Raw genomic sequence first — 11617 nt, forward strand, 5'->3', positions numbered from 1 at the left:
GATGCGCTGTGATGGGGAGAGGAAGTCTGAGGCTTTCCTCTCCACAGAGGCAGGCTGGATTGGGGCTGAGTGAGCGGGGCCTGGGCACTCATGACTGCTTCTCTCGTCTTTCTTTCAGGTCCCAGCAGCTGGGGTCTACCCTCAGCCCGTGAGCCACCATGTCCCACCCCAGTGCCCCCCCTCCGTATGAGGACCGCAACCCCCTGTACCCTAACGCTCTGCCCCCGGGGGCCTACGGGCAGCCATCTGTCCTGCCTGGTGGGTACCCTGCCTACCCACAGCCTGGCTACGGTCACCCTGCTGGCTACCCACAGCCTATGCCCCCCATCCACCCGACGCCCATGAACTATGGTGAGTCCCTGAAGGGCAGTGGGGGTGGGTGGGAGGAGGCAATAGTCATAGCACGTGAAGCTACTTCCCTTCCTTCCTTTATCCCTTTTTTCATCTCTTTAGCTCTCTCCTTCTGTTTCCCCATCTTTGTTACCTCCCTGCGTTTTCCTTCAGCTCCTAGCCCCCCGGACCACCTGCCAGCCCCTTTATTCAGAAAGGAGACTGGGTCCATAAGACACACACCAGAACTTACACATCAGATGAGAAAGTGGCTGGTGAAGTAATTAATTCTTTCAGATCTGTGACCCGAGGAGGCCATTTCCGTTGCCCAGCGAGGCAGCTGCCACCCCACCTACACTCCCCACTTCCTTAGGAACTGCCTTTGGAACCCAAAGCACTTTTTTGTTTTAATATTCTCGGTGCTGACAAATCCTCATCTCTTAAGGTAACATCTGATTTTCGCAAACATCCAGAAGTAGCTTGGATGCTTGATAAACATCATGGCTGGTAAATTTGGTCAGAAACGAGATGAGGTTAGAATGTGGTGAGATTTTCCTGTGTGGCTCACATGCGGATTTTGAAAGCAGCTCCCAAGGAGGCATTCAAAGAATGTGTTGAGCCCCTGCAGCATCTCTGGAATCCTGGAGCACAGCCAGCTGTCATCTGGCCGTACGTGTTCTGGTGTGAATATTGGTACATCAGTCACGTTTATGGTCACGCCTCGTCCTGTGCACGCACACCCCTGATATTTCTGTTTTCCCCGAGTCCTAATGTTTGCCTGATGTAGATCAGTCCGCACACTCGGTTCTCCATCCTCCACACACGTGCGCTGTTTCTATCTTCCTTTTCCTCCTTCCACCCCTGAGTCCCCGCTCTGACTCCGCCAGCCCCTCTGCCCCGCGCTTGCCTGGATTCCTCATGAGGTCGTGTCCCCTTGATGGCAGTGACCACAGGTGTTCACACCCTTCAGTAAATACATGCTGACGGAGTGGTCACACCTAAGCCCCCTTTGGCCAGGGGTACGCTGCTCCCTGTGGTACCAGCTCTGGTCACGTGGAAGGTACCTAGAGGACCTGGCTGGGGAGTTCCTGAGTTGTAACACGTGTCTTTTGGCTGGAGATACCTGAGACTGTGAGATAGTGCCGTGGAGGCTTGGGGATGGAGGCCACACGTCCCAGGTCCCCAGTTGGTCATATATGATCTGTCCCCAGGCCCAGGCCAGGGCTATGATGGGGAGGAGAGAGCTGTGAGTGACAACTTCGAGTCTGGAGAGTGGGGTGACAGGAAAGTCCGACACGCCTTCATCCAAAAGGTGAGATATGGGTTGGGAGGCCGGTGAACCTGGGCCCCTGGGGCTGGGGGAATGGAGCCGGGGAACACTCGTTTCCACGCACAGGTGCTGCTGCCTTCTGGGTCCTCTCTAGCCCTGCACTCTCCTCAAGGGGACCCCAGTTCCTCTAACCTGTGTTCGCCCACCTTTAGTGCCTCTGTTCCTTGACCTTGTTTTGGGGGGCAGATTCAATCTGGGAAAATCTGGGCAGCCTCTGCTGAAGTGTTCTGCCCCCTGCAAGCTTCCTTCTCCTGTTAGATGGGAGCAACTTGAAGCCAGAACTGATTGCACTCGCTCGCAGCCCCTGCCCCCACGTCTCACGTCTGCCCAGCACCTGCTCAGGGTGGACAGAACCTGACCAATGTCAGGCTGAGCCGCTGCAGGCGCGGATGCTGAACCTGGGAGTGCGGTGAGGCAGGGGGCAGAGGCAGGGCAGTGAGTGCCAGTGGAGGCCAGGTGCTGGGCAGGGAGGGGGAGAGGACAGGGGGCAGTGGGGGGTGGGGGTCAGCCCTGGTGGGGGCGTGTACAGTATCTGAGCCCTTACTGGGGGCGGCCTCTCTGCCAAGCTGCAGCTGTGGCAGGCTCCCAAGTAGAAGAGGAGTAAGAGTAGATCCTTCAGAATGAGGCAGGAGACTCCTCCCTAGCTCTGAAAGAGGGGCCAGGGCTAGGGTGGTAAGGTCTTTGGGGCTCCTTGGTCTCAGGGCCCGGCTGCTTCCTGGGGAGAGTCCGGGAGTGCAGGGTGGTGACCGTGCTCCCCACCACTGCCTGTGTTCCAGGTTTACACCATCATCTCCATCCAGCTGCTCATCACGGTGGCCATCATCGCTATCTTCACCTTTGTGTGAGTCTCTAGGCCTCTCCACACCGCTGGGAAGTAGCTCTGGGGTCCTGGCTCTGGGTCACCTGCTGGGAGCGTGGCTTGGGGTGGGCCCTCAACTCAGAGGGACTGGAAGAGGAGCTGGGATGTGGGCGATTAGAGAAGAGGGGCAGGGCCTCGGCAGGGAGGCAGACAAGCCGTGGTGTGACTCCTCTCTTGTCCCCCCTGCTCCACAGGAAGCCCGTCAGCGAGTTCGTGAGGGCAAACCTGGCCGTCTACTATGCGTCCTAGTGAGTCTGTGCTTCTCTCTGCACGGGGGCAAGGAGAGGAGGGGTGACAGTTGACCAGCTTTTCGGGGCAGGGATGAGATCCTTTTGGAGAGGGGCCCTCCCAGCTGTGCTGGGAAGTGTGGGTGTGTGCCACCGAGTGTAAGTGTCACGGAACTCCTGAGAGCCGGGGTGGGGGACTGGTGTCAACGTGCGTCCTGCAGGACCGTCCCCGTGTTCTGGCAGCCTCTCTGCGGTGGCTCCTGCAGCCTCCTCCCTGGCCAAACCCCCTGTTACAGATGTCCTCAGTGCCCCTGGCTGGGTAGCTTCCCCTCACACTTCTAGATAGCTCTCTGGACCTCCAGCCTTACGGTGTGGTGAGTGCTGCCAGGCTGGGCCGGGAGGGGGCCAAGGGGCAGAGGGGGTCTGGAGACTACTTCCCTGTCTCTTCTCCCCAGTGCCGTGTTCCTGGTCACGTACCTGGTCCTTGCCTGCTGCGAGGGACCCAGGTGAGTCCCAGAGACTTAGACAGGGGGAAGGGATGGGGGTGTGGGGCTGTTTTGCACAGAAAGGGGATTCCTTAGAGCAGCTAAGTGGAGACGTACCGGCAGTGATGATGATGATGGTGGTGGCTATCGTTCAGCTGTGTGCAGAGTGCCTGGTGTGTGTGGGATCTATTTAGCTATCTAGCTGTTATTCTTACAGCTACCCTGCAAGATGTGTAGCACTTAAACTATTTAACAAATAGGAAGGACCCAAGGCTCAGAGAGGCTGAGGAACTTTCTCACAGTCACACAGGTAGTCAGAGAGCTGCAAACGAATCCAGGTCTTTGTGGCTCCACAGCCCAGGTCTGTCCTATTGTCCCTCCTGTCCCTGCACAGACACCTGAGCAGGTATCAAGGGCCATGCCAGCCTCGCCTCCCCCAAGTCCAGGCCTAATTCTCCAGGCACATAAGCCAAGAGCTTCCTTCTGCTAACGGAGCCTCTGAGACCTGGCCGGCCCCACACCACTTAACTATGGTTTCTTTCCCTTCAGACGCCGTTTCCCATGGAACCTTATCCTGCTGACCCTCTTTGTGAGTCTAGAAAGGTCCAGGGTGTGGAGATGGTGAGGGAGGGCTGGTCCCAGGGAAGGAATGGCACGCCGTGGTGGAAAATGTCCCTAGCTCTCTCCCTGACCTTACCCTGACCCCTGCCCTTGGTCTCCCCGGGCTTTCCTACTCAGTCACACGTATCGCCAGCTCTGGCAAACCCTCCTGGCCGTGCCTCCAGGGCTCCGGCTCTCTTCTTAAGTGTCTCACTCTGGTCTCTGTCCTTCCCTCAGACTCTTGCCATGGGCTACATGACCGGCACCATTTCCAGGTACGTTCAAGGACAGTTACTACACGGTGGTGTGTTTTATAGGGGAGCGTGGGGCATCTCTGGGCTGGCAGCCACCTGTATGGGTGGATTCTGGGCACGATGCTTCCAGAAGTAGTAGTTTTGGAGTCATTCGTGTGTGGCATATGCCTCTGGCCTCTCTCAACTCCTTCCCTGCAGTGTGTATGACACCAAAGCCGTCATCATTGCAATGATCATCACTGCTGTGGTGTCCATTTCAGTCACCATCTTCTGCTTCCAGACCAAGGTGAGGGCACCGGAGGGCCCTTCCCTGGCCACCCCATCCCCCTGTTTTATACAGACCTGGCCTTCTGGGCTTGGCACATGAGCAGGCCTGGAAGGGCCCACACCCCTATGCTAGGCATTTCCCTCAGAGACCTTAATCCCCTTCCCTTCACAACTACATCCACAAAACTGCTTCCTGTGTCTGTCCTTAGAATGTCACGGTCACTCCCATGGCCCCCAGGAGGCAGCACTGGGACTCCCTGGAGGAAGAGGGAGGGCCTGGCTGGCTGGGCCAGGTGGCCCGTCTGACATGTGCCTCCCCCTCTCTTCCTGGCAGGTGGACTTCACCTCGTGCACAGGCCTCTTCTGTGTCCTGGGGATTGTGATGATGGTGACTGGCATTGTCACTGCCATCGTGCTGTCCTTCCAATATGTGAGTGTCCCAGGAGAGCCGGAGTCACTGAACCCAGTGCCCAGGGCAGACTTTCTGTATATCGTGGTGTAGCAGGCCCCACAGGCCTCTGGCTTCTAGAACCTCTCGACTGGCTAGCAAAGGCACCCACGCTGAAGCACCATCCTCTGGATTGGGGTATCTTTGGAAATGGCAGGTCCTGGGAGCCATGGCACCTGAGGCCCTGGATAGCATCATGGGATTCCTATGGGAAGCAGTGGTTAGATCTGTCTGACAGCTGAGACCAGGTTCTCAGAGGCAGGTTGCCAGAGGAACCCAGAGGACCGAGAAGATGGGCTTGGGTGGAAGAGACCTTAGAGATCACTGTATCTAACTCTTCTTTTATTCCAGTCAGCGGGAGGGGCAGCGTGTGAGGCCCCTAGGCTGAGGGGAGCTTCGTGGCGGGGAGGGGAGAACAGTGCTGAAAGGGGAAGCACGTGGACGGGAGGGCCGCCTGCCCACTTGACCGTGGCTGGCCCTGCCCTTCTGTGGACAGGCCCCTGGAGGGCTGTTGAGCAGGGCTGCCCTGGGGGTGTTCCCTGACTCCGCTGTTTATCAGGGTGGCTGGGGGGCTTCCCTCCCAGCCCTCTCCTTTAGTCTGTCCCTCCCAGGCTGGGCTGCAGGAACACGGTCTATTGAAGGCTGACCATGACTAGAGTGAAGGTGATGGGGCTTTTCAAGCAATGCATGCCTGGGTCTGCCCCTCCCAGAGCTAGAACTCAACCATTTTCTTTCTTCCAGAAGCGTAGTGGACACCTCTGTACCTTGACTAACTTTGGAGACTGGCTAGGCTAAAGGATGCTGTGATTGGTTTTATATGGCCATTGGACGATGGCCTCTGTTTTCTCTACCATATATGTTACTATTCTTAATTTCTCCCAGGATCTGGAAGGTAGAAGTAGTCCTTTCACGTAGCTAGCATCCTGGATCTTTGCACTTGGCCAGACATCCAGGGGGGGAAGATGGTCCTGAGGGCCTGCCTCAGTCCAAGCTATGCTAAGATTTCTAATGCCATCCCTGTCCTTTCTCCCCAGGTTTACTGGCTGCACATGGTCTATGCTGCTTTGGGGGCCATTTGCTTCACTTTGGTGAGTAAGACCCCGCCCCCTCTAGGAAGGGGAGCTGAGGGGACAGAGGGGAGGAACTGTGAGGATGGTGAATGTAGGCTGCTTGGGAGGCAGGGCGTGGGGCCACAGCCGCCCTTCCCTTTCCCTACTGTCCAGAGGTTCCACTGATTTTCTGGGCATTCCCGTCATCTCTTGTTCACACCGCCTGCTATGAGAACTGTCAGTGGGCTGTATTATGGAGATGGTGTGTCTGTCTCCCCTTCTGGACTGTGAACTGCTTTAATGGCAGAGACCACGTGTTCTGCTGTTCATTAATGTGTTCCCTAAGCATATCTAACGGCCCAGAGGCTCCCAGGACAGATCTGCTGACCACTGGGTCCTCTAATGGCCCAGAGGCTCCCAGGACAGATCTGCTGACCATCTGGGTCCTCATGCGTGGCTTCCTGTCCTGCAGTTCCTGGCTTACGACACACAGCTGGTCCTGGGGAACCGGAGGTACACCATCAGCCCAGAGGACTACATCACCGGCGCCCTGCAGATCTACACAGACATTGTCTACATCTTCACCTTTGTGCTGCAGCTCCTGGGGAATCGCGATTAAGGAGCCCCTCCTGTTCCGCCCTACCCTTGGACTTTTCTTTCCCTAGAGGGCTGGGCCCTGTGACCTGGGTCTGGGCCTAGACCCCTTTCCTGCCCCTCAAGTAATATGCCCATTTTCCTTTCTGTCCGGGGATGGGTAGCCTCTCTGGCTGTGGATGTGTAGGTACTTGGTGGGGTTGGAGGAACTAGGGACTAACTCACTCTTGCCCTTAGTGGACTTGGCAGGAACTGGGCCAAAGATGTGCATTCTCCCTCCGCCCACTATGGGGCACCAAATCCTTAACAGTTGGGGTTGGAGTTGGGAGGGATGAAAAGAGCCTATTTGATAGCTAAAATGGAATATGAGAGGTAGGAGGGACTTTCTGGTGATGGGGTTTCCTCTCCCACTTCTGCCTCGGGCTTCTGGACTTGATAGCTGGAGCTGTTTCCTCTCTCAGCCCCCAGCAAAGCCAGAGAGCTTTGCCCCCCCCCCGCCTCCTGGACTCATAGGCATTATCCTGTACTTCTTCGGCAACCCCTGGCGCCTTCTGACTCAGGAAGGTAGAGGGGGTTTGTGCCTGTGGGTCTCCCCTGCTTCAGCCTCTTCTTTCGACAGCACATATATACTGATCTTCTGGGTTTCGGGTGGGGAGGAAGAGGAGAGTGAGCAAAGCCAAGCGCAGAGGCCAATACAGAGCAGCATCTATCCGGGGCTTCCTCATGGCTTGTGGTAGTAGTGCAGGCCCCTCTGCGGCCACCTGGTCCCCATTCTCCAAAGCTGCCTGGGGCCTCCCTGGTGCTTCTGAGATCTCTAGTCAGAGGGACCTCTTGCTTCCTGTGCTCAGGCGCTCACAGCAGAAAGTGAGGGACAAAGGTCAGGAGATGGGATGGTGTGTATGATCACCACTTCCTGGCCGTGTGGTCAGGAAGTAACCAGGGTGAAGAGAGACGGGGGTGTAGGCAGGGGAAATGCCTTGGGGTCCCCCACCCTGAGAGATACGGAAGCTTATTGTGGTACCCATGGTTCTTCCCTTCTGCTAACTCGGGGAGGGCCCCAAGAGGAAGGAGACGCCCTTCTTAGTTTGTTAACTTATGCTTGGGGGATTTAAGACTTGGGCCCTGTCTCTCCAGCCAACTACCGCTTTCTTCATGACACCAGGTGCCTCAAGCTGGAATGGGGAAGGGGGACAAGGGTCACTCTATGGGCTGGGGTGGAGACCCAGTCAGCCCAAGGGTATAATTAGGGCTCCTCTATTAAGTATTTGGTCCTAAATATATCCCAAAAAAGGACATAACCAGAAATGTAATAAAGTTTAACGTTTAGAAGGTAAAACCCTGTTTGGCTCTGGTTTTCTTCACTTTAAGGTGTCGTCAGCTCTGGGAGAACTTGTCTGGCTCTGCCCGATGCATCCACATCCTAGCTTTGCGTTCTGGCTTGGTATCATTTACCTTTTCTACGATAACCAAGTATACTTTGTCCCAGCGCTTCCTGGTGATGGATGGCTCAACCCTCAACCCCAGGTCTGGCAGGGGCCACTCAGAGCCATTGCACATGACCTTTTCTGCACCACGGACCCTTTACAAAAGTGCATGAGAGCTATGAATTCTCTTCCCCTCAAAACTGTATGTGTACACACGATTTCACATATGAGGCGTGGGGGTGGGGATGGACCACAATGTTCAGGTTTAGAACTCCTGCCTTAGAAATCACTAGTTCAATCCCTCTTAATGAACAAGGAAACTGAGGCCCAGAGAGGTTGAGTCATTTGGACTCAGCCAAGAGGATTAAGTGCTTTTTTAAACTCCACACCCTGAATGCCTTCTTTGATTCTCTTTATTATTTGTTTAGGCTGAATGGAACCTCACCCTCCTGGCCAGCAGCTCTGAGGGCTTGGTCCCCAGGGCCTGAGCCTAGGCTTGTACTTAAGTCTCTGTGGTTTCCCCAACCATTCAGCCTGGAACACTGAGGCTTCTGTGAGAGGGAGCACACATGAGTAACCAACCCCACACTCTGCCCCTCCCATCCCAAGGGACTCACAAACCCAGTCCTGGTTCCTTTCCACTCAAACACTCAATAACTTTATTTGCCTTTGGCTGGTTTCTCGGGAGGGATGGGGCTGGCAGCAGCCTGGGCTTCATGCGCCCTCTGGTGGGCCTCAGAGGCAAAGACCAGAAAGGACTTGACAGTCTGGAGGCCACAATCAATACAGTCTAGGGGAGGGTGGCAGTGTTCCTCACCACTGCACCCGGGACCCAGCTTCAGGAGTCGGGGCATGATGGGAGGAGGCCCTGAACCTCTGGCTCTCATACTCGCCCGTGTTGGATGCCCGCATGTTCTGCCGAGCCTTCATCTGCTTCAAACGGTCCTTGTCCACTTCCCGCTTGGTGAGGATGAAGAGGAGGATACCACAGGGGAAGCCGATGGCCCTAGGGGTGGGGAGATGTGCACGGGGTTTGGGGAGGGGCCAAGCCTGAGCCAGAGGAGCTGGGGAGAATCTCATTCCAGCCTCACCAATTGCACGAACACTGCAATACAACTCGCATCTATTCAGCCTCTGTGCTGGCTGCTGGAGGGTCCCACTCGAATCAGATCCTGTCGCTGCCCTGCTCAAAACCCCGTAATAGCTCTCTTATCACTTCCTGGCCAAGTTCAAACTCCTAGGCACGGCACAAAAGGGCCAGTGTGGTTGGGTCTCTGCCCACCTCGTCATTCCTTTCCCCTTTAGCCTGACACTCCTCAGCATGAGTCCTGCCATCTCCTGCTGTAGCAACTGTGCAAGATTTTCCAGACAGCCCATCCTCTTTCCCTCTCCAAGTCCTGGCAAAGATTCCCTCTGCCTAAACCACCCCATACCCCCTCCCAGACTCCCCTTCTTAATCTGAGTAACTGCTACGTGGGAGGCACTTCAGTGTGGGGAAAGGTCATGGAGTCACAAGACCTGGTGAGAATCCAGCTCTGAGCCTCAGTTCCCACCTCTGTAAAATGGGGATGTCCTATTTATCTCAGAAAGACTAAAACATTACGCGATAAAGTACTGGCACACCTTAGGTGCTGGAAAAAATGTTAATTTTCCCCCTCTTATTCTTTCAATATTGATCAATAATATGTATCAAGATCAGAGTTAGATTCAAATAACAATGCACTGAACACCTTGTAGGTGCTACTACTATACAACTAATATAATCTCGCGTGATCTCAATTAAATCTCCATTAAAATCTCAATTGGGTCTTGCCCCAAGCTCCCAAAAGAGAGGATGAGGCCAGGGACCCAAATATGAATCAGATTAGCTCAGCTCACTCCACAGAAAACCCACTATCTCTCCAATTTCACATACTTTCCCAACTCCCTCCCCTGCCCCAGTCCTCTGAGATTCCAGTCCTCACACCCAGCAATCCGGTCTCCGCAACCTTGGATTCAGCTCACCACCTGAAACTTGGAGACGTTTCTGGGTTCCACCCTCCCCTGATGCCACTCCCCACTGGTGGGCAAAGGGTTAGTTAAAACTCACCAGGCTAGTCCCACAGCTTTCATTGGGTTCTTGCCCCTCTTTCTGGGAATGTATTCCAGTTCAGGGGATAGGGGCTCAGGCTCCTCCTTGCACTCTGGGGAGCTGTGGCTTTGCAGTGCCCGGGTCCTGTTCTGGGAAGCCTTGTTAGCTGTGGCTCCTGAGAGAATCCCTGTGGATGGAGGCAAGGAAGGTAGGTAAGAGAAGGTGAGAAGAAAGCCCGGGGAAGGAATGGCTGAGATCTGAGGAAGGGGAGTGACTGCAGTTTGGAGTAACAAGTACCAGGGAAAGTCCAGAGAGAAATGGGAAAATCGCCATCGAGGTGGCACCTTTGAAAGCCACTTCCACGTCACTGCGGGCTCATTACCCTGGTGCCAGGAGAGCGAGCTTCGCTGTTCTTCATCTCTTCAGACGACAGGATGTGAAGGACTGCAGTGGGGCTCACATTGAGACGTATGAAGGAAATCCGAGAAATGGTTTTCAAATTTCAGAATGTTAGCACTGGAAGGGAGCTTAAAGGTAGTCTACTCCATCCCCTCATTTTATAGAAGAGGAAACTGAAGCCCCAAGAGACGAACTGCTTCGCCCAAGGTCAAACTGCTAATTATCCGGGGCTAGAACCCAAGCCTCCAGAAGCCCAGGGCTCTTTCCTCTGCACTGCGGTGAGTGTGAAACACCTGGAGCACGGGAGTCTAAAAGGCTTCCTTGGGGCTCCCTTTCGCTGCAAGACCCCAGGGGTGTCGTGTAACGGGAAGGCTAAGGGATGGACTGGGTGACCTCTAGAGAGCATCTTTTAGCTCCCAGACTCTTTAAGATCCTGCAGAGGGGTGCGGGCAGCAATCGACAGCCCCGACCTCCTGGTATCGCCGAGCGGGATGTGAGTAAAAGGGTGCCCCCTGCAGTCCGGCCCTCCCCGGGGTCCCTCTCCTTACCCCGGAGGACGCGGGCATTTCTCGCCCCCCGGCCCTTCAGCGCCGTAGCAGCTACCACCGCCGCCATGTTCAGATCCCACCCCCCTTCACCGCGCTCCCCGCCGGGAATTGTAGTTTGCGTAAGGGGCCTCCCCCGCTCTTCCCGTCCAGCCTACAGACCAGAAACTACATCTCCCAGAAGCCCGCGGGACAGACCCGGGAGAACTACTATTCCCAGGAGATACCCCGGAGGCGCGCACGCTCGCTTGTTGCCCTCCTGTTGGGGGCGGAGTCAGGTCGGGCGGAGTTGGGTTCTCCTCTCCACGCCCCGGCTCCGTCTCCCAACTCTGCCCTGTGATTGGTGGTTAAGCCAGCCCACCCCTTCTCTATTGGTCGAGAGGCCGTCGCTCTCCCTGCCGGGGAGTCGCGTACGCCTACTTCCTCCCGGGAGGAGGGGCTCGAGTTCCGCGTCGTCGCGCAGAGCTGACTCTGGGAGGCGTTTGGGCCCAGAGAAGTGGGTTCGCCGCTTGCGCCGCATGGAGTCCGAATCGGAAAGCGGGGCCACAGCTGACACCCCTCCACTGGAGACCCTAAGCTTCCATGGTGATGAAGAGATTATCGAGGTGGTAGAACTGGATCCCGGTCCGCCGGACCCGGGTGAGAGCTGCCGATCCTCGGGCCACGGGACAGGAGGCGCTCACCACTGGCCTTTGCCCCCTGCTTCTCTCTCTCCCCACCCCACCCCCACCCCAC

The 11617-nt window shown here is 56.0% G+C and overlaps 3 protein-coding genes across 5 annotated transcripts in view; 2 read left to right on the forward strand and 1 right to left on the reverse strand.

Annotated features, from left to right (window-relative positions):
- Positions 1-7779, forward strand: part of TMBIM1 (transmembrane BAX inhibitor motif containing 1) — a 16445-nt gene extending 8666 nt beyond the window's left edge. Inside the window, exons 2-12 of one of the 2 annotated variants that reach the window (XM_024763160.1) lie at positions 119-351; positions 1542-1642; positions 2437-2501; positions 2714-2767; positions 3202-3252; positions 3781-3820; positions 4069-4106; positions 4284-4371; positions 4687-4782; positions 5835-5888; positions 6322-6468. In XM_024763160.1, the coding sequence (XP_024618928.1) occupies positions 159-351; positions 1542-1642; positions 2437-2501; positions 2714-2767; positions 3202-3252; positions 3781-3820; positions 4069-4106; positions 4284-4371; positions 4687-4782; positions 5835-5888; positions 6322-6468 (927 nt within the window). In that variant the 5' untranslated portion in view covers positions 119-158. Of the gene's footprint in view, positions 1-118; positions 352-1541; positions 1643-2436; positions 2502-2713; positions 2768-3201; positions 3253-3780; positions 3821-4068; positions 4107-4283; positions 4372-4686; positions 4783-5834; positions 5889-6321 lie in introns of those variants that run through there. The other variant, XM_024763162.1, reaches the window with a different exon arrangement.
- A 719-nt stretch (positions 7780-8498) lies between these two features.
- LOC112411839 (probable hydrolase PNKD) lies at positions 8499-10959 on the reverse strand. The gene is made up of 3 exons (XM_024763163.1): positions 10886-10959; positions 9957-10125; positions 8499-8873 (listed from the first exon to the last, which is right to left on the reverse strand). The coding sequence occupies exons 1-3, from the start codon at positions 10950-10952 to the stop codon at positions 8681-8683; spliced, it is 429 nt and encodes a 142-aa protein (XP_024618931.1). The 5' UTR covers positions 10953-10959; the 3' UTR covers positions 8499-8680.
- Positions 10960-11327: 368 nt separating this feature from the next.
- The window catches only part of AAMP (angio associated migratory cell protein), a 5152-nt gene continuing 4862 nt past the window's right edge, over positions 11328-11617 (forward strand). For both annotated transcript variants that reach the window (XM_024763315.1, XM_024763316.1), the window contains exon 1: positions 11328-11521. In XM_024763315.1, the coding sequence (XP_024619083.1) occupies positions 11401-11521 (121 nt within the window). In that variant the 5' untranslated portion in view covers positions 11328-11400. The remainder of the gene's footprint in view (positions 11522-11617) is intronic.

This window comes from Neophocaena asiaeorientalis, unplaced genomic scaffold (assembly GCF_003031525.2).
Source record: "Neophocaena asiaeorientalis asiaeorientalis breed wild unplaced genomic scaffold, Neophocaena_asiaeorientalis_V1.1 scaffold86, whole genome shotgun sequence".
NCBI classification, from domain to species: domain Eukaryota; kingdom Metazoa; phylum Chordata; class Mammalia; order Artiodactyla; family Phocoenidae; genus Neophocaena; species Neophocaena asiaeorientalis.